The 21485-nt window shown below is 45.2% G+C and overlaps 1 protein-coding gene across 4 annotated transcripts in view; it reads left to right on the top strand.

The window, feature by feature from the left end:
• LOC120774914 (teneurin-a) overlaps positions 1–21485 on the top strand; it is a 226763-nt gene that overhangs the window by 134149 nt on the left and 71129 nt on the right. For all 4 annotated transcript variants that reach the window (XM_040104788.1, XM_040104787.1, XM_040104790.1 and 1 more), the window contains 2 exons: positions 4360–4623; positions 8577–8683. In XM_040104788.1, coding sequence (XP_039960722.1) covers positions 4360–4623; positions 8577–8683 — 371 coding nt within the window. The remainder of the gene's footprint in view (positions 1–4359; positions 4624–8576; positions 8684–21485) is intronic.

Below are 21485 nucleotides of genomic sequence, written 5' to 3'. Positions count from 1 at the left end.
GCAGGCAATACACGCCGCCTTTATGCTCTACATGGTGCACATATTTTGGATATTTCGCATATGCAAGGGCGTCCGGCCCACGCTCCGTCGCCTGTTGGCATTAGAACCAATTTAAAGCGGCGTCTGCGAGGGTGCATTCGGGACTTCTTTTCTGAAATAAATAAAGCTAAGCAGCGCCGTGAACGCATCGGTCTTGTAGACGCTGAAGACAGCGACTTTGTAACTTTTCCACTTTGTTGCATAGTCGCGGCCATTTTCGCGGGTTTGTTAGTCAAAGTTCACTGCGCTTGCAACATTTTTACGCAGGTTATATAAAAGTGTAATCAGACGAGAGCGCCCAACTCACGGTAGATTCGCGTGCATAATTTTCAAACTCGGGTCTCTTCCGTCGAGGGTGCATTTATTTAATATTAAATTTAATATGTGTGCGTTTATGAGTTGTTGAGCCAGTAAACAAATTTACGAGCACAGATTTTTCCACTTTGCGCTTTTAGGATGTTGTGCTCATATGTGCACCGGTATGTGCTCTCGCTGAGTGCGAAGGAGCGGAAAGTGCTTGCGCGCACTGCCACTCATACGTGTATGCATGAATGTGTATGTACATAGATGTGCTTGAGCAGTGCTTTTAATATCTTTTATCGCAGTGTGTCCGTTAGTTTGGCAATGCTTTCAACTCCAGCCACAACCCCGCTCACGTCTGCCCTTGTGAATATGCAAAGCAGCGCGTCTGAATGTCTGCCGTTTATCTATCCCAGTGGCTGCTGGCTGTGTGAGACTGCCGCGTCTGTGTTTGCATTTCATAATTCGTTTATCTCAATAATGTTTGCATAAACGACGAAAGGTTTCGTGTTGGTTGCTGTGAACGTCCTGATGGTGCGGTGTCCACTGCTGGTCGGTCTGCTGACTGGGCTGAACTGCCTTTGACGGCCGCTGCTTCAAAGATGCGGCTCGCCTGCACGCCCTCTATTTTGTTCTCTGGCCTGGACAATGGCGGGCTGGACCTTGCGCTATTATCAAATTTATTTTCGAGTTTTATGCTTTTTGCTGCTGCCTACACTGACTGCTCTCTCCATAGACTCACTTTATGACATTCCAGCTGTTTTTTGCTATGTTTCAGTTGGCCGCCCCTTATGTTCTTATATGGTGTGTAACTTCCGTGCATATATAGAATGCACATACATAGATAATGAACACTGATATTTTCTTGGTGTGTCAATGTGACATTTTTTATCTTTAACTTATCTTAGGTCTAGCTTGAAAACTTGAACATATTAGTAATGGAAATGCTAACGAGAAGGTTAGAAGAGGTGGAAGGGCGTTGGTTGAGTGAATGCTCGAGCTGCATTTGGGGTAATGAGTGCAACCACGAAATACAGGTTTCGAATGCTCGAATAGTCATTGAAACGGAGAAATCAATAAATATCGTCGGTTGGCCACAACAAAGGCTCTCACCCTCACACACTTATGCGGCTGGAACCACAAACACTCAGGCATGACAACGCGTTTACGTTTTGTCACGCACAATCCCACAAGCAGAATACGCGCAAATAATTGATTATCCTTCCGCATGCCGCGTGCTACCCTCTGCACCACATGCAACCATCATATCATAACTGGTTCGGTAGCTAGCAAGTTTTCTTACTTCTTGGCAGGATGTATTGAACATTGGCTCTTGGTGTAATGTCCCGCTATCTGCTGATAGCCGCTCAGGCGCCAGAGGCGATTCGGAGCGCATAAGCAGTCACTAATATTCATTGTACTCAAATTGAAATGATCTCGTTTAGATTATTTCGAATTCATGATGGTCCCGGCTGACTGAATGCACCCACCGCCCGCGTAACGACAGGGGAAAAGCGTGAAGAAACAAAAACTTGTTTAAGGATATCAAATAAGCGTGAACACCAACCGCCTCTGGCGTGTGATTGCAATTTAAATGCCTCGCTGATTATTGGCTACACTATGGTCAACTAAGCACTAATTCGAAATGAACTATTATTCTATTTATTTATTTGCCTGTACTTATGCAGAATTGTTGTATCTTCTGCTCTCATTTGTCATCAGCAAACCATTTGTTTTGTGAGAGAACTCTGAAACGATTGGGGCGCTGTTGAGTGAAGGGAAATGTGGGTCTTCTTCATAACCTCTTAGCAGCTTAGCTTTGGATATATTTTAGCCGACAATTAGTCAGATCCTCGACTCTACCGTTACTCTAGTCTGACATCCGATGAACATCTTTTTCACAAATAGGCGGTTTGTAAACCAAGTGTCATTAAAATCCGTCAAACCAGCGAGCAATTCAAAGGCCTCTACTCTTGACCCAGCTGAACTGAGTTCGACCAGCTGCTGCGGTGCCACTTGTACTGATTCATAGCTTCGAATTTATTAATGCTACCACACAGACTGATCCATCGTTCTTAATGCTCGGGCTCACGTGTGTGTGCTCGCACCAAGCAAAGGCATATGTGGAGTTATGTACGTGGCTTTGTGGGCTTATTTGTGCTTCACGTGCATAACTGAATGAAGCATGGAAAAGTCGGCATTCCAAGTGGACATATTTGCATATCATCCACGCTTCCCCTCCGCCCGTTAAGAGCCATAAGTCATTTTATAACAAAATTGTATGCCAACAGCGGGTCTGCTAGGTGGACGTCTAGCACCAGTACCCTTATTAGCTTCCCACGTTCATACTTATTTATATACTGCAGTGTGCACATAAGTGCGACGGCCGGTGGACTTGTTTGTCAGAGCGTGTGCTAGTGATTTATTAGCAACAAAAAAAGATTTAAGCAATTTAAATTAAGTTGTTCGACCATAAAGCGAGTCTACTATATACCGGCGTTTTGATGTGGTCACATGCCACAAGGCTACTCGGACACAAGGTAATAGACCAAGCTCAGGCTGGCGGTAGCCTGCCGCCTAAATGAGCGGCTAAGCTGGCAAAACTTTGCATGGAAGGAAGGAGCGATGCGGTCAGCTGAAGTTGACGACCACTTGCTCGGCACTGACCAGCTCGTTTTGATGGCAAGTGCATGAGTAACTCAAATGGGAGAGGTATATTGCCACCGGCTTATCCTTGTTGCCATGCTATAGCAGTGCACTGGGTTCGACTGCAAGAGCGCAGAGTTTTCTGCACCATTTTCATATAAAAGTTCGACCTTTGATGTGGTTCCGAGTTTCAAAAGAGATTGGACTTAATTTGTGTGTTTACTTGCACATTCACAGTTATGAGCTATGTGGATATGCAACATATGGTTGTCAATTGTGGAAGTTGCCATTCCCTGCAGAAGCGGGCTTTGCTCGAGCATCCATTTCGGTCTTCTGTTGTCTAAGCAATTATGTGAACCTGCTTCATGGCGGAAAATGTGTTGCAAAATCGCCACTGAGGTTTCCGTCGAAAATCGGCCACTGAAATCTAAAACAGTGCAGATCTGTTCGAAAGTCCTTTGTGGCAAATGCTCGGCAATTGTAATAAATAAATTCGCTATTTTATACCAACAAGAACAACAAATAAGTGCGCTTTTCGGCGCTGCTTCCCCCAATGCGCGCAAATAAATAAATGCAAAGCCCGCGACATGTAGTAAGTTCCATTGAACTGTAATCGTGTGGCCGCGTAGCCGTAGGCGCACATCCGTTTAATGTTGCCGATAATATGGCGCGCAAGAGAAACAAATGTGGCAGCGATAACCGGGCAGTGCGACACTAGCGGCGCAAATGCAACAATGGCGACGTGAAAAGCGTAAATAAAAACAACAATGAACAATGAAAATGGCGCTGGGCCAGCTGCCGCCCCCCTCCCCCCGCCGCCGGACGTGCGTCTCGTGGGCCACCGTTGGCACAGCGCTGCGGCGGTGCTGGGCAGCGAGCGCCGGGGCCACGGGAGCCTATTGATTTATGTTTTTTAATTTAAAATTTCCGCTTTACTTAACTCTCGCCATAATGGCCATTTTTACTACGTACAGTACATACGCACACATGCTGCGGCGTGTTGCAAGTTGCATGCAAAAAAGCATACGCAACATATTACGAGTGCATAAATGTATTTTGCGTCAATAAAAAGCGAGCCATTTCCGAGTGCCCAAAGCAACTGCTGTCATTTGTGTTTTTCCTCTTCTCTCTCCACTCCCTCGATACCTTGTTGCCCTGTTGTTGTTAGTTAATGCATTTATGCATGTATTTATGTTTGCTCCGTCCACATGTTGCAACAGGGTGTGTGCGGGGTGCTGTTACTGTAAATATGTCGATAAGTATCAGTTGGGGCACAACAAACAGTGTAATGAGCAGACCAACTGACTTTATGCTCGTAAATAAATATTTATTAAATTTGTTTTTCATATGCTTTTTTGCTCTCTTTCTCAACAGATTGGGCCCAATGCCGGTCGGGCATCCACAACAGATGGCTCAAAGTATGTCAACAGGCAATAACACGCTGGGCCACAGTGGCATCGACCGCGGTGGCGGCGGCGGGGGTGGCGTACCGGGAGGAGGTGGTGGGCCCGGCATGAATGGACCTGGCGGACCCCATTGCCAGATGAGCGGCTCTCAACCTTTGGTGATGCCTGGGTTCCCATTGCGAAACTCGCACTCAGCGCACACACCGCACTACTCGCCATATTCGCCATCCAGGTAAGTCTTGGCTTGTTGCACGCTCCAATTGTTTTCGTTGCACTTCCGAAGGGCTTTAATTGAGTAAGCCAGGCAAAATGAAACGCGAGGAGCGACGAACTACAAAAGACTTTAAAGTTATAAGTTCATTTGACAACATTGTTTTTTCTTGTAAAGTACCGTTTACAATTTATCGCCATCCCAGTAGCTGATAGACGTTGCAACACACGTACTGGAGGAGTCTCTGTATTTGGTTAGCGTAATTGAAATCGCTGTTCCTTTTTTCCACAAACAAAGACCTTGCTCTGAACTAGAATTTGAGAAGTGCCCTCAGCGTGTTGCATATATGAACATGAACTAAGGGCGCTAGAATATTGCAAATCTTTAAACAAGACACCAAGAAGCTTCCAACCCACGTACGCTTTGCGGCCGTCATTTATGATTGCCACAACCATTGCAGCCACCGCTTGCTTCTGCCCCGTTGCGATGCTGCGATGTTGCACCGTTGCAAATCATCATTAACTTCATTTGTGAGCAGCGCGGATTTTCTCATTTGCGCGCAAAGCTAAGCGCGAAGACACCAACAACTGACAATGGCGTCGTAACGTGAACAAAGTCCGTTGCAGCGGTGATCCTTCTTATCCTTCACACTGCGTTCACACCTTGTTGCATTTGCATGCAAGTTACAACTCCGGCAAATGGGGCACGAACGCACATTAAAGTTAAGTGGGAAGCAGCCAACGCCACCATCCTGCACAGCGCGGCCGAAGTCGTATCAATGGCACGCCTTGAGGCAGAATCTTGCAGCAGCCCAGTAGAGTGATTTATAACTGTCGTGGCGCTTTTTAATACTCGTATTGCCAATATACCTTAGCATGCATTTGCCGGTAGTGGCAGTAGCATTGGTGCAACACTCTTCGCTAGTCGTGCCACTGCTTGGCACGTATCTCCTTAATATATTTTTATGTTGATTATGCTTATTGCCAAGTCTTAGCCAAATGGATGGCATTACTAACGATCTCGGCTTACGGTCTACAATTGACATTTTTCTCATCCTTCCATCTTCCTTCCCGCCCACGCTCGCTGATCAATTGCCGCAGCGTAACTTTCGAGTTGCTGTGGATAATTCTGAGCAGAGTTCTACTTGTGTTTCGTGAAACCCACCTTAGCACACGCATGCAGCATCTTGGATGTTGGGTTACCTATTTGTGCAACATTGCAACATGCCACACACCCGTAAATAGAGTTTATGCGTGTAGCTTGAGCGCATAGAATATCGGTCGGGCATAAATGTAAGTGCAACGGCTTTTGCCAGTGCTGTTGGTGTCGATGGGAGGCAGATGCGGAGCAGCGACATCAACGAGAATTGCCAGATTTAAGATGTAAGCGGGATTAGTTTGTGTTTGCTTCGCACAACTGTTATCGAAGTGAGGCGAGCGAGTACCTATGCACACACATGCGGCAATTGCTACTTGCAACACCACAGACGACGGCGACAGAGCGCAGAAAATCGCCGGCTTAAGTTGGTGCTTATATGGAATTAGAGCTTAAAATACCGTAAAAATACGTGTTCGCTAGGATTATTGAGCGAGCAAGGCGACACCAAAGGAAGAGTGGCATCAATAACAAAACAGCAACAACGACCAACCAGAACATTAAATTGAATACATGAAATGCAATGAGTGAGCTCAATGCCCGAAAGCGATACTTTCTACACAAAAACACAAAGAATCAGTGGCAGTTCATCGTCTATTGCAGCGAGGCCTTAAAGCGGACAAGCAGTTTCATGACCTAGGAAGGGCGTAGAGATATGTAAAACAAAGATACAGAGAGCGAATGAATTTACCAGGAATCGAGACTTACCACTGTTCCAATAGGTCCTTAAGCTTACCACATTTTCATCCATAGAATAGGCGAATTGTCTTATTACTCTTTGGGTTCTCTTCATTGTAGTCGTTACTGATCATACTGAATACCTAAAATTTTAACTGCTCTTCTGTCGAAGCCATCGTTATGCAGCCAGAGTTGCCACTTTAATTGCCACCGTTGTTGCCACCCACAGGCAATTAACCGCTACTCACCGCGCCAAGTTGCAAAAGTCAAAGTGACATCCAATGGCTTTGCAAACACCTTATTCACCGCACTGCACTTGCGACTCGTGCGTGCAACACCACCATGTGCACGTTGCACTTTCACACTTCATCATTTCGCCATCTTTCTTTGTATGTGCGCCAGGCTAGTTTGTTTCCAAAGAGCCGCGCTCGAGGTGTTGTGTGGGTGGGTGACACAGCGTGCAACCTCAGCCCGTTTTGCAGCATTCACAAATGTTTCGTGTCATATTTGAAACCTTTTAGCTTTAGAAGACGTGCGGAGGCAACTTCTTGTGGCAGGAGCACTCGCGGATTTCGCGTCGTAGGTGTGGCCGTTCAAAAAATGCGCGACGCAAAAAGTCGGCACTGTCAACACATTAATGTAATGTAATATTTTCGTGACGCGGCAAGGCGAACGCATCCCTGTCGCACATCAGTTACTACGCTCACTCTGCACTTCACCGTCACGCTAGTGCTTGCCGCTGGCCACCTCGCTAGTGTGGCATAATGCATTGAAATTTCTTCATTATTTGCCACTGCATGTTGCGCTGGCATTTGTGGCGTTGCCTAACGCTGTGCGCCGGCTTGCTTCTCTATTGACACAACGGGAAATTGGTCATTAGTTGTAGACAGTGTTAAGTGTCGCATCACAGCCTCGCGCCTCACGCGCCTCCGCCAATGCGTTGCACCATCAGTCAACTGACAGTTGACTGCGTTTCTGGGCTGGGCCAGACAAGCGTACAAGCAATTGTTGTTGTTATTTACGTTAGCAGCGCATATTGCCGTTTGCCACAATCACAGCTCCCAGCGCGACGACGCATCAATGCTGCAAGCTACCTATACGTATGTGGCAAGCACACTGCTTATAAAACGGTGCAAAGTGTTGACAATTTTCACCATTTTTTCCTCTTCCACAATTTGAAATGCAAATTAGTGCCTGCTTTGACACCGGCTAGTTGCATCAACAGCAGTTGACACAAATTGCCGCTGCCGTCGCGCTAATAGGCGCGCTCACCGCTACATTGGCAGGCAAATAAGTTATTTGGTGGCATGTCTCGCGACCACGACAAATGTCACAGGCTCAAACGCTTCAGCGCATAATTTCTCGTACGTCGCTACGTAGAACTTGGGCGGTGCACCTGCGGTTGGTAGGTGACGTGGAAGCTCCATGCGCTCAACGGAATACAGTTTTTAAGGTAAATTGACAAAAGAAAAGCAATGAATTCGCTTCGGTGTATAGCGCTGGAAAGCTGGAATGAAATGGTCCATTGGCTCCTACTGACCGGCCATTCGCTAATGTATGCACGATCACGTGGTGCAGTGCCTTCGACAATTATTACTATTTATGACTGTATTTTGTGACCGTTTTCTTAAATAGGGGCGTTAAATGTATGAAAATCTTGTAAAAATTCCATTCGATCCCGAGCAGAATGTGGAGTACGCTTTCGCAAGCAAGTGTAGATATATGTTTAAGCGACTTGTACCGATCTGGTTCGTCATCCGCTCAGTTGGAAAGGTCTTCAACAGACGCTCCGCATCAGTACATCCTTCCCAATCTTCGCTGCAACGGCAGCTTAAACTTAAACTGCACATAAACACTATTAAGGTAATTACTGCGAACTGCCGTTAAGTTTCCTGCAGTGAGAATACACTGCAGATGGGCCGACCACTGTCTTACAGCCACCCTGTGGTGGGCATGTGTGACAACCGCTTTATTTTGTTTACTTTTAATTTGCCTGTTGCTCTGTCCTTCGCTCTGCGCTTACTTGCCACGCACTCATACTCTTGCCACTCCAGCCATTGTGGCACATAATCACCTGTGTGAACTCCATAAATGTGTTTGTATTGCTTTAAAATGCTTGTCTTTTGTTTTCTCTCTTGCAGGTTTCACATAGATAAGCGCTGTCAGCACCGATGTTCCTGGAAATGTTTGAGTATCGCCTTAATACTAGTAACAGTCGTCCTAAGCGCCATGTTGACCTACTTCGCAGGTGAGTTCCGTGAGAATTTCCCGCACCCACGCAAAGCGCCGTGTGCGCGTGCTTGTGTGTGTGTGTGGGAGCAATTAAAAGTTATGAATTCAGTGACGAATATGAAAATATCTACAAATACCTTTGTCTATACTCACACGCACAGACTCATATGGGGAACAAACGGTACTTATATAGTTGTTGGTGTGCATTTAGTTTGGAGCGCAAATTTACCCGACCATTTTTTCTTTCTGCGTCCGCCATTTATGCTTAGCAGTGGCTATTAAGGCAAATTGAATATTTAAGCTCCTCATCCACTCACACACACACATGAACACGAATACACGTTTATATAACTATAAGTGTAATGTGCTTACGGTCTTGCGGATTTGGTACACAAGTCATTAGCCCGAGACAGATTTGCTTTAATATCATCGGATAATGCGTTGCGGTGTTGCGGCGTTGCGGCGTTGCCGGATAACGAGGTGAGCGTAATGGCAGCCATTGTGCAGCCTTTTTCCGCAAGCCTTTGTCACATTAATTAAGCGAAGAGGGATTTAATGACATTTGCAAACACTAAGGCACTCAAATAGACAGACATCTCGCGTCCACACACACACACATGTGGATTCACATACGAGCATGTGTGCTTGTGCACTACGCATCTTCCACCTGAGCCCACACTGTTTACATAACTGTATCTTAGAAATAAACAGTGAATTCTAATGTGAGTGTGCTTCGAAATGTGTGCGTGTGTGCGTGTGTGCGTGTTTGACTATACAAACTGATACCTTTTTAGGCTAATTCAAAGCAAACACTTCATATGAGGTGCCACAACCGTTGTTGCCTCTTCTGTTTGAACAGACCACATTTCCGACGTCTCCCCGCGCCCGTCTGTATGTAAATGAGTGTTTGCATGTTTGGACATTGTCGTTTCATAAGCCGCTGTGTACTCATTTAACGGAAGGTGAATTCAGTCCGTGAGGGCTGGCTTCGCTCTCTGCAAGAAAATAGTGTGTGATCCAGTAAAGGATCCTTTGCCACTTTCGAATTTTCACAGAATGGACATTATCTGTGGTGGCTCGTTGACATAAATATTTGCCAAACAAGACTCAAAGAGGGTTACGTAAAGATTTATTTTCTTACCGAATCACAGGAATTAAGCGTTAATTATTTTTAGATGTAAGAATGAGCCAAAAAAATCGCTGAAGCAATTCCTTTTCAAGCTATCGGACTTTCCTACAATGTCATCATCGGCTTAAATCGGAGAATAGCCGTGCGCGTTTTCAAATCTGATCCCCCCATCGGTACCAGCGGTTTATTGGATTAGTGCTTACCGGGCTGTTTATAATCGGTCCAAATTTAAGATCATTATTTCTGGTTGAATTTCAACACCTCTCCCAGTGTCCTTAAAGTGCATAGACTTTTCGGAATAAAACCATCTGAGCATTCACTTTATTTATTTGCGTAAAAACTTTTTAAAATTTGAATATTTCCTAGACCACACGAAGCTTTTCATTTCGTTGTTCTAAGCAACCAATCTTTCTCTGTTTCTATTAGTTCTCCCTCTTTGCGTAGACTTGCGTGCGGTTCGAATCGGGCGGAGGGATTTTGCTTCAATCAATGACGATGCGGTCACAAACTGTGAATCACTGCAATGTAAAAAGTACCAAACGTGCCACAGATAAATCTCGGTGGTTGGGTCTTCGGAAATTAGTGGTACATAATAAATTGAGGGCAGAACTCCAAATAACCTAAGACGCGAAAGCGGGGAGCACCGCTGATGAAGGGGAGCCGTGCAGTCGGAAATTTCGATCTTTTCATTTGCAGTCTGGCATTGCGCAGGTGGCTGTGCTGTTTGCGGCAAGTATGCGTGTGAGCTGGAGGGTGTTGGCAATGAAATCGGCGGTGCGTAATGCCAGTGCAGGCGCAGCGAATGTACAAATGCGAGGGAGGATGCAAAGCATAAATTTGCCAAAGTGCTTCTGCTGACGAAAGTTATGTTGTTGTTGCTAATGCTGTAGCGTGCTACCCCAGAACCACAAAACATGTGCAGCAGGAATTTGGAGAAACACTTCTCCCAAACATGTGCCCACCTCTCCTCCCCTAGTACCACAGGAGCGCGTCTTTTGTCTTCAATCGTTCCACACAAATGTGTTGCAAATTTTTCGGCGAGTATGTGCGCGTCGACTAGTGAGGGTGCATGCCACAGAGAGGATGTTTAATTTTCTAAAAGCGAAATGCAAAAGAAGAAGACCCATCGGGGTTTCCACGTCTGCACAAATGGGCGAACGGCTGCGTGTGAGCGTGCAACCGTTTATTTCTGCTGAGTTTGGATAGTGTTCTGGTGGGTTTTCAAAGCGTTCATGTTTTCTGGAATGTTTTCGCCAACTTTCATTCGGTGCGTTTGGCTATTAGCACACCACGCAGAAACTAAGATTTAAATCACTTGCCGTTAGAGTCAGTTGCATGTTTACATGTCTGCATTGCATAGGACCTTTTTAGCTTTTAGTTGAGTTGGGTTGGCGACTCTACTCTAGTTTATCGTTGTTTTCATTTTGCGCAAATAAAGAATAAAAGTTGTCAAAACTATTAATGTAGGCAAGTAAGTGCCGAATTCTCCTCTCTCTTCTTTGTCGAAACACGTGTTGCTTTAAAGAGTTCTGCGTAAAAATGTTAAACCTGTTTTACTCCTTTCCAACCACTCTAGCTGTTCCACGTTATCCTGCTTCAACTCAACATCATCCAGGGACTTGTCCCACCCCGACTATATCTTAGCGACGCTGTTGTTGTGGCGAGGTGCTAACTTTTAATTTTCGCTTCACTCCTTCTTTGCTCAAATCGCTTATTGCGCTGTTTGTTTGTTATTTTCGCAACTTCGGCGCCGGCGCTTAAGGCGGGCGAGTAAAATTGTCCTGCGCTAATAAAATTACTTCGTCATAAATCACATTACCCACATAATTTGTACGAAATTCACGCACAACTTTTGGCCAGAGCCATCGTTTCAGCTTTCTGCGCGCATTGTGGCACAATGTTGCCGCCACCTTCGTGAGGCCATGTTTGTATGTTGTTGTCCCAAAGTGCTGAGCCATTATCCAAATAACTTTTACGCAAACGCTTCTTGAAAAGTTTCCCTCTAAAGTACAAATGTAGCACCTGCCCCCCGGGCCGACGGTAAATGGCGGGGAGCGCAGCTCGAGCCCCCTCTACCAACCTCGACCAAACACCAGCTTAATGTTAACCGTCTTGAGATGCTGTTTTGTACTACGGATGTAGCCAAGTTCCGTTTGTTTCTGCTCTCCAGTTCGGCGTGGCGAGCAGCAAAGAGCGAAGCATGGTGCGGTAACATTATAAACGGTTGTAAAAAGGGTTGCCGCCATGTGGTGCGTTTGAAATGCTCTCGCTTGACATTCGCAGTTACTTTGACTGGCTGCTGATTGTTGTTACTGCCACTGTTATTGTTGTTGTCACTGTTTTATGTGTCATGAAAATGCGGTTGATGTGCGCACGACCACAACGATGGCATAAACACCGTAATTAGTTGAAATGAGGCGCCAGCAGGTGGCCCGGCGTTCGTGTTCCGTGCCACCGAGGTGAAGACGGGCGCAAGCGAAATAGGTCGCCTATGTGTTTATTCTTTTAAGCGCCACACACTTTCTTATCCCAAATATGAATATAGAAGCTGAAGGGTTGTGAAGGTAAAAATAAGAGTTTCCTCTGCACTGGGAGCAAAGGCGATTTCACAGCAAGTAACGGTAAACAATTCACAATACGTGCTTTGCTCAGAGAATTTGTATTATGTTGAAGAGGAATGTGCCGAGTCTGAGGCATGCCAAGTGGGAAGTACACACGTGTGCTCTGGCGAAAATGCTTCCGATGCCAAAAAGTTTGTAACTCAATGCACATATCTGTGTGTATGTGTGTGTCTGAAAGGTTGCGATGTCGCCTATTCGTCCAGTGGCACAGTTAAGTTTCCGTTCTGCTTTGTTGCTTTGGTTGTTCGTTTCGTGCTTGTATTTGTTGTGGCGTTTAAAAATATTGAAGTCAGCAAGTTCTAAAGAAAACTGCCCGAAGCCATTGCGAGGCGAATTACTCGCTCCCAAGTTCATGCTGCACCCTTACACCTCTAAAGCAGTGGGGTTTCTCACCCCCTCCTCCAAATTATCGAAATAAAGATAAATTACGAAATTTAATAGTCAAAAGTTTTGAATTGTACTGCCACCGTTTGCTGCTGCCCAATAATAGTTATATATGTATGTGTGTGTTCGTATGTTTTCCTTATTTGCATAACGGACGCGCTTGCTTCGGTCATCAGCGACTCGGGCAAACAGTACAGGGTTTTATGATTTTGTTTTTGTTGTTGATGCCAAAATTATATATCCCAGAGAAAATGTAAGCGACTTTATCCAGTTGTAAATTTATTGCCAGAATGACAGTCACGTTGACATTTAGTGCCCGCCCCACCACTGAGGGGAGGTGTCAGTGCGGGGATTCGCTTATTTTCGGCACGCTTTGTTAGTCGAAGCCGTTTGCTAATTTATGCGAGGGCTGTGAGTAAAAAGAGCTTAGCACCTTGCTTGTCCCTGTTTTTCCTGTTTACTTGCTTAACGGAATTATTTTGAATGCTTCGATTGCTTAACAAATATGTATAACGGCATTCACTGCATTTTCTAATTTTAGCTCCGAAATTTAAAGGCCGGTATTTTATTGTTTGGCTGAAAGTAAAGCTAGAAAAATATGATTATCATATTGACCTCTCCATACTCTGAAAATAAAATTTAATAAATCAAAGGTCTTGGCTTACGAAAATTTTTGTTGAATAAGAATTGTATAGAAAACGCAAAATATTTAATTATTCACAAATATATTATTTTATATGTCAACGATTTTTCCAGTCCTCAAATGCCCTCTTTGGGATGACCTTTAGCTTCTTCAGCGAATTTGGTTTTTTTTCTCTTCGATCGACTGAAAACGCGTTCCACGGAGTGGCAATTTCAGTTTGGGAAGCAAGAAAATAACACACGGGGCCAAATCTGGTGAATACGGTGGTTGATCGATGGTACTCATTGCGATTTTTGCTTTAAGTTTGGTCACAATCGTACTGTTTTTGAAAAAATTCGGAGTTATCGGGGCGAGTCAAGTAAGAACGCGTCTCACAGCCAAAAAACCACAAAAATCATTCGAACGGACTCGCGACTGATGTCGAGCTCTCTTGTCATCTCTGTGACACTGTGACATGATTTTCAAACACCATATCATTCCCTTTTTTATTGTTTCCATCAGTCGACGAGGTCGAAGGTTGTCCAGACCGAGGCATGTATCAACGACCTCTCGACCGTGTTTGAATGCTTTGTACCACTCGTAGGCCTCTGTTTTTGCTAAAACTGAATCACCGTAAGCCTTCTTCAACATTCACATTGATTTCGCACAATAAATTTGGTTTGAAATACAAAATTTGAGACAAATTCTTTTTTCGATATTTTTATCCATACTGAGGTCTTCTGAAGTAAGCAAATAAAACAAACTGGTAGACAGATCCCGCTCTTATTTGGCATAGTAATTAAGGACAGTCCTACCAACTTAGCAAAATACATTTTTCGGAATACTGTTAACCCGGAGAAATTAATTACAATTTCCGGGTGCCTTTCTGTCTCAATTTACATTTATGTTTATATATAACAGAATTAATAATATATAAATTATTCAAATGGATGTTAAGGCTTTTTTTTAATTCCTAAATTGGTATAAATTGACTTAAAATAATAAATACAACAAAAATTAAAAAAATTCTCGAAAATTCCATGCGAAAGCAGTCCTTGTATTTCCCAAGTTATTTCGTCAGCTTTGCAGCCGCGGCTTGTTACATCAAAGGATCCTTGCCACGTTTTTACTAATTCGTCTAATTATGCAGATTCGCATGTTCGACACGCTGGCACCGCAAAATCAATACATTTGACATAAGCGAATTGCATATCCGCAGTAACCATTGTCCCTCCCGCCCCTTCCAACCGCTTGTCTGGTGGCGACCATCAATTACTCTAATTGACAGCGAATTCGGGTCACTTTCAGCCGCATTGCATCCTATAGCTTATTGGACGCTGTCAGCCTTCACATTGCCAATCATCTCCGACACATACACCGACCCGCACCGGCTGGATGAGTAGGTCGCGCGTTCGGAGTTATGAAACCGAGCGTGAAGTTCTGCCGTCCAAGGTAGACGTATTGTTGGAGTCCTTTGCAATTCCACTGCTTTAAAGAGCTGAGAGCTGCGTTCGAAACAGCACGCTTAACTAGAAAGCAGCGCTACACTAACATAACGGTCCGTTATACAATGTGGCAGCAACAAATAGTCAGCGGCTGTAACTGCTGTTGGAGAAGTCCGCATGCAAATGTGCTGCACTGACAGCAACAACGGCAGCAGCCATGATGTCGGCAGCTGTGAGCGACGCGACGGAAGGTTCTCTTAATAGACACAGCGCAGTTGGGCCGCACATAATCAGCCATTTGCATCCGCATGCGGGAAGCATGTCAATAAAGTCCTGACCAACTTCTCCTACCCCAGACATTCGCACTTCGGCAGAAACTTTGCAAACAGATTTTGCTATTGTTTCCGCTGCTGTTGCTATTGCGGCGACTGCGACTGCAGCTGCCGGCCATTGGTTGGAAGGATGCGCGCCGCATTGCAGTGGCTATCGGAAATGGGTTAATCGATTTTTAAGAGGATCGCTACTTGCAATCTCATTCGACATGCTGCGCTTCGCTTCGTAGTTTATTCGGTTTTATTTTTGGTTCACAGATATAGATAAAGACGTTGTTTCTTTTTGTGGTGTTTCTCTTACTTGCTTCGTTCTTTTTTAAGAGTGTTATATAGCATTTCGTGCTTGAGGAGTGCGCAATTACGAATCTTGCTGGTTGCTCGGTGCGGGTGAGAGGTGACATAAATAAAACAACAGATGTTCCAGGGACCTTGTTGGTTGGCTGCGGCGGAAAGTGCAGTGAAGCGTGGTCAGAAATATGGGTTAACTACTGGCATTCGATATTACAAACATTACATTTTTCAAATCACAGCTCTTCCGGCATAATGATGGAGTTGCTGGCTGAAGGGTACTGAGTCTTTTTCTCCTTTGTTTTGGCTTTAATACACTGATTCTAGGAAACTTATGATGACAAAAACGGGTTGCCATTAAGTGACATTAAATTTATAAGAAAACGGGATAATTATAAAAAAATTCCACAAGTGGCTCAGTTTTCAAAGCCCCCTTAGGAATAGAACCGAACGCAAGCTAAATAATGATTTTAAAGTTTTATATGGAAGCATCAATCATAGGAAAAGAGCTGATCACTATATAAAAGCGTGCGGATTCGTTTTTTATTTGCCTTCATCCAAACAGACTTCACATTGCTGCCTGCTGCATCCATTGGAACTGGAATAAGAATGATCAATAGTCAATAATTCGGGGGGCATTCAACATTAGGGTTCAGTTGGCAAACAAGCCAAATTTCCTTATACATTCAATATTATGCTTCAACTTTCACACCTGTTTTCCACCACGGCGCTGGCGGTCAGCTCCTTTAATTGATCTGCAATTGCTTTGCCTGTGTGTGAAATCTTGCGGAGAGGCATTTAAATATTTGCGACGGATTTTGTGCGTGAGCACACTCTTTAACTATCTATTCGTACTGATGTCGGTCCACACCCTTTCGGCACCTACCGCGGTTTTGATTTTTTCTTGTCAACGGCACTTCACCAACCGAGTGCCTTGGGGTTGGGAGTAGGGTGGCGGGTATGCAAATTAAATTGTTCGCAGTCAGCCCGTTGCAACTTCCTTCGTCGCCTTGCCAATCTCCAGCCAGTGTCACCAAAGCAAGATCCCACATCACTCCACGGGGCATTGTTATTACAGCCGCAGCGAGGGGTGGCGGCACGATGCGGTAACAGAGTGCAACGAAGCATGAACCGCGTTAATTCGTCTTTTGTTGCAAGTACCGCATATTTCGCTTAATGCCCGCGCTCACACACGCTCGCTTTCTTTCAAAGACAGCAGACGTGTGACGCCGGCGGGGATAGCGATAACAACAGTGGCGGCGACAACAACAGCACCAACAATGGCAAAGCAAAGCAAAATGGCAACAGTGTCAAAGCGCGAAGCACGAGTGAAGTGGAGGATGGCCGCCGAGGCGGACTGCGAGGAGGCACCGAGGTAGAAGAGTGCATTTGAAATGTAAGCGAAGACAGACAGAAATTGAAGCTACAATTTAAATCATCGAGCGGAAGCGGAGATGCGCGGCAGTAGGGACGTAGTGCAGAAGTTGCGGACACTGAGGCAGCAATGACGTTTATATAAGAGAAGGTTAAGCAGAAGAGTGTGTGTGTGTGTCTCCTGGCGATGGGTGGTGGGCCAGGAGCGAGCGGCCGGATGCTCGGGGTATAATGGCTGAAGGTTACTTCTGAATTCATTTGCATGAGGTTGTTAACTCGTTGCGCTATTGTTGTTATATTTTGTAGCTGGTGCAAACGCTTCGCACTCTATGCATATTCTTTGAAGCTTGCGGTTGCCATTTTTCCAGTATTTTTGCAGCCATTCCTCTTTTGATGCGCTTCGCTCTTGGCCAAAAGCCACATGGCATTTGTCTGCAACAGCAGTGGCTGCTCGGCAACAACCAGCCAGCATTGAGTGTGCGGACGTGTGTCTTCTAGATCCACACAGATAATAGAAAAATGGGAAAATTTGAATGAGAAACGTAGGAATGGTTCTGGCATTCCAACACAATGAAAGCGGCGTAGCGAGTGCTCTGCTTGCAAATGAAGTGACAGTAGGCAGTAGGCAGCCATGACAGATGCACCTCCGCAAAAAGCAGAAAGCAAAAGAAAAACTGAAGCACATCCACTTATAATCATTTCTGGAGTGAGCTAGCGCCCGAAAGTAGGCAAAGCGTTATGCAGAATTCGTTTCATTTCATTTCATTTCGTTTTGTTTCAGTAGCCGCTTCCCGACGTCTGCTGTTGCATGCACTTACATGTTGCCATGTGGGGTATGCTGCATGAAATAAGTGTTAAAATTGCATTGGGAATTAGAGTGGAAACGACATTACACAGTTGTCATGTTTGCACACAGTGTGCAGCACATTTAGGCTGACGGAATAATTTGGAAATTTCCATTTATTTGGAAACTCACAATGGCACCAAGGAACCACCAACACAAAAACAGATTGGCACATGTTTTTCATGTGGAGTGTGTGTGTGTGTGTGTGTACATGCACACACTTACTTAGTAGTGTTTATAATATAAAAAAGGCCATCAGCCGCCATTGGTCTGCTGGTTCAACACTGCCTGGGAGCATATATGTATGCAGGGGTCCCACACACTCGCTGGATGCATACGCAACACATCGAATTGCTGGAGCGCATACGCCCACAAACGGAATTTCACACACACACGTACAGCAGAAAGCGGTCGAACTGAATGTTGGCCACAAGCAAAATTGTTAAAGAGTTCATTGAAAAGAAAGGAAATCCAATTCCAACTGCATTTCCATGATAGTTTTCTCGGTCCCAGTGGAGGTTGTTGTCTCACTGCTATTTGTCTCCGCTGTCTAAGGGGTTGGGAGTGTATGGGTTGTATGCAATGCAGCAATGCAAGGCTTTGTTCGGCAGCGAGCTCATGTTGATTATTTCCTTGTGGTCTTTGGGAACTTCCCAGAGAAAAACCGCAAAAGAATGCAATTTTAGCAACTTCCCCTTCCAAATGGCTGAAACTGTTGAATTCCTTGTCGGCACTTCGGCACCTCGGCGCACTGCCCCGCTCCATAGCCGTCTTTTATTAAGAGTCCCGCTCCGCAATCGCTTCTGTGGCAGCAGGTAGCAAACAATCGCACTGCAATTGTGTGTGGCATACCGCACAAAAGTCCGCACGTCCTGCAACAATTTATGTACATGTGTGTAGGCGTTTGAATATGGCTTGGTGTGAGTGATTGCGTGTGTGCGTGGATGAGTCAGTGCTACATCCGGTGCTTTATTCGATTTTGTGCAGCAAAATCTCGTTCGTGGCAGGACAGACTTAAAGAGACTCATATCCTTTAATCAATAAGTCGTTGTCAAGCCGGAGTTGCCACCTTCGCAGAATAGTTGCTTACTTGCGCATACATTAAGTGAGCAAATGGCCAACACTTCTGCCGCACAAATACAACGGATTCCCAGTTTGCGCTAAAGTGTTTGCAACAAATAGTCGCAGGCGTTTGCCACTCTTTCTGCGTTGCAATTTATATTCAATTAAAACTTTGCCGTTTGTCGCTAACAACAACTCGCGCTTTCGCAGCGGAGACGGGCGTCGCACTCGACAGCCGGCTTATCGCGCCGTGACGTGGTTGTTGCACAGGGTCTATCCGCGCCCTCAGGGAGAACAACGACAAAATTACAGTTGCTTAATTAGAAGTGAAGTGAAAGCAGCTCGAGCGGCTGCGGTGAAGGTTGCATCACGAAAACTCAGGCAACGGCAAATCGCACGCGGCATTTCGTGGCAAGAGCATCACAGCTTTCGTCGCGCTTATGCCACTAGTCCACCGCGTCATGCAGGTGCTTGCGGGGTCGCTCGATTGGATCCTGTACTGTGTGGTAGTAGCTGACATCTGTCGTTCGACAATTGAATGCTAAGTGAAAATGTAATTGGAATTAGATTCTGAAATAAAAATAACTGAAATTAACATAACTGTTGAATGCAGCCACCAGTAGATATGAATGGTCCTCGCTGGTGGTTTCATTGGAGAATTCCTTTTTAAACGCGAATTCCTCAAATTCTCCGCCATTGTTTTGAAGCGCATTCGCTTAAAGAGCTCCTAGTGCAGATCAGATGCTCGAGTGGCATCCCACTCCTGCCCTAATATTTCACTTAAGCTCAAATGCCCAAAATAACGCGGTGGTGGCCCGGCATATATATAAATGAGGAATTTAATTTAGCGCGATTTCTCTAGTGTGCGTTGCGAAATGATGCGGATGAAACTAATTTCTTCTGCCATTTGAACGGAGTGATGCAGGGAGGTGCGGTTGTGACGGACGGTCCGCACTTTCAGTTTGCGCTGTAAATACTTCACTGGAGAAAGTTGTTTCCCTATTAAATTCCAAACGGCAAGATGAATATTTTTATAGCTGATGCAGCGCCTTGAATTATGCTATAGATTTTCGTTCATCGTATTTGCATACATATGTTGCCGCCACCCTGCGGCATTGGTGATAGCGGGTGCACCAGCCTTCTGTGCGTTTCCAGGCGCTTCTCAGAGATTTATGAGGCATCAACGGCTGCATGAGTGCTGCGGAAGATTATTTCATTGAAATGTTGTTGCCGCGGGTCGATCGAAGTGCGGCTAATTGAATGCGCAAGTTCGGCGAGGGGGCGCATGCAGCAACTATTTGGCGATGCGAACCGAAGCGCACTGCATCCATAGCAATATGACTGTTTTACTTCGGGCAAGGGATGCTAACATACTTTCTGGACTATCCGCCTCGAATTCCTTCTTCCTTGGTATACGCTAAGCATTTGTCTTTCATTGTTTCGCTTCTTTCCATTTGAATCGCCTTGTGTAGCTGAGTTATTTAATCTGCGCCCGCACATATCCCGGAGTTGTGGCCCCATATAAATGCTTGTGTGTATGCCCCAATATATCGATTACCACGAAGCTATATCTAATAACACCAGCAACGATTGCCATTTCTTGTGGGCTCACCGAATGCAATTAATTGCGACGCAGACAACATACCAAGCCACGCCATTAAAACCGAGAGTCAGCAGTTGGCCCCCAGTCGGGTGATCGTGGTGCGGTGTGGGCGCAACAATTATTTAAAGTTTGCGTGAGCCAGAGCAAACCGCAATTACAACTTTGCAACATGCGCATTCACGTCGACACTCCCACACCCACACGCAAGCAAGCGACATTGCCGCAAACGCAGACGAGCGCTTGTGCAGAGCTCCCGAATGCCGGTCTGGTTGGGTGGCTGGCACGCGGACCAACTTTTACAATTGCGAATTTCGCAAGACATTTTCCATTTTCCAATCATTTAAATTATGGCAAACATTAGTCGCCTGTGTCTGTGTGGGTGTGTGTGTGCTTGAGCAAATGACTTTTGCCGAAGGCAGCAAACAGACAACTCAGCTCTGTTGTATGGGAGCGTGGACCTAGCACGACACTCTAAAACTACCTCGGCTAATTGGGTGGAGTTGTTGTAACTGTAAATTGTCAGAGCATGTTCTTTCATTTCACATCAAACCAGTTGTAATATTAAATTATCCTAAAAGTCTTATATTGTGGACGTCCTGTCCTGTTTTCCCGTGTATTTGCCGATTCACGCACAGAAGTGCCACTGGTGAGCTTCGCTTGCTGGCAGTAACCAAGCTTTCACTCGCTGTGAACGCCATAAGGATATCTTGTATCCGAAACTCGAGTCAACCATGGCCGAAGACGCGGATGTATGTGTGCCGCCTTGTGTTGACTTCGTGGCGAGAAATTCATGTCTCTTCGATAAATTATTCTCTCGGCTCTTAATTTAACTGGTGCTTTGTGGAAGGAGGCGACGTCCTTCGCCCAGCGCTGTCTTTTGGGAGACTTATTTTGCGAAGAGCAATTAAGAAAATGATTCATAAATTTATTTAAACTTCGTCCTTGTGCAGCGGAATCTCACCTCTTTCGAAAGTGCTTACGTGATAGACGCTTGTATGTATACATAGCTAAACTTATGTACATACTATATATATATCATATAATGTAAATAAAAGTTTGTGCTGAGCACGTGTGGCCCTTCAAAGTGTAGACGAGGCTATAAAAAAGCTTGCTT

Source organism: Bactrocera tryoni, chromosome 4, assembly GCF_016617805.1.
Source record: "Bactrocera tryoni isolate S06 chromosome 4, CSIRO_BtryS06_freeze2, whole genome shotgun sequence".
Classification (NCBI taxonomy): domain Eukaryota; kingdom Metazoa; phylum Arthropoda; class Insecta; order Diptera; family Tephritidae; genus Bactrocera; species Bactrocera tryoni.
The sequence above is the reverse complement of the archived record's forward strand: the minus strand, read 5'-3'. Positions and strand labels throughout refer to the sequence as shown.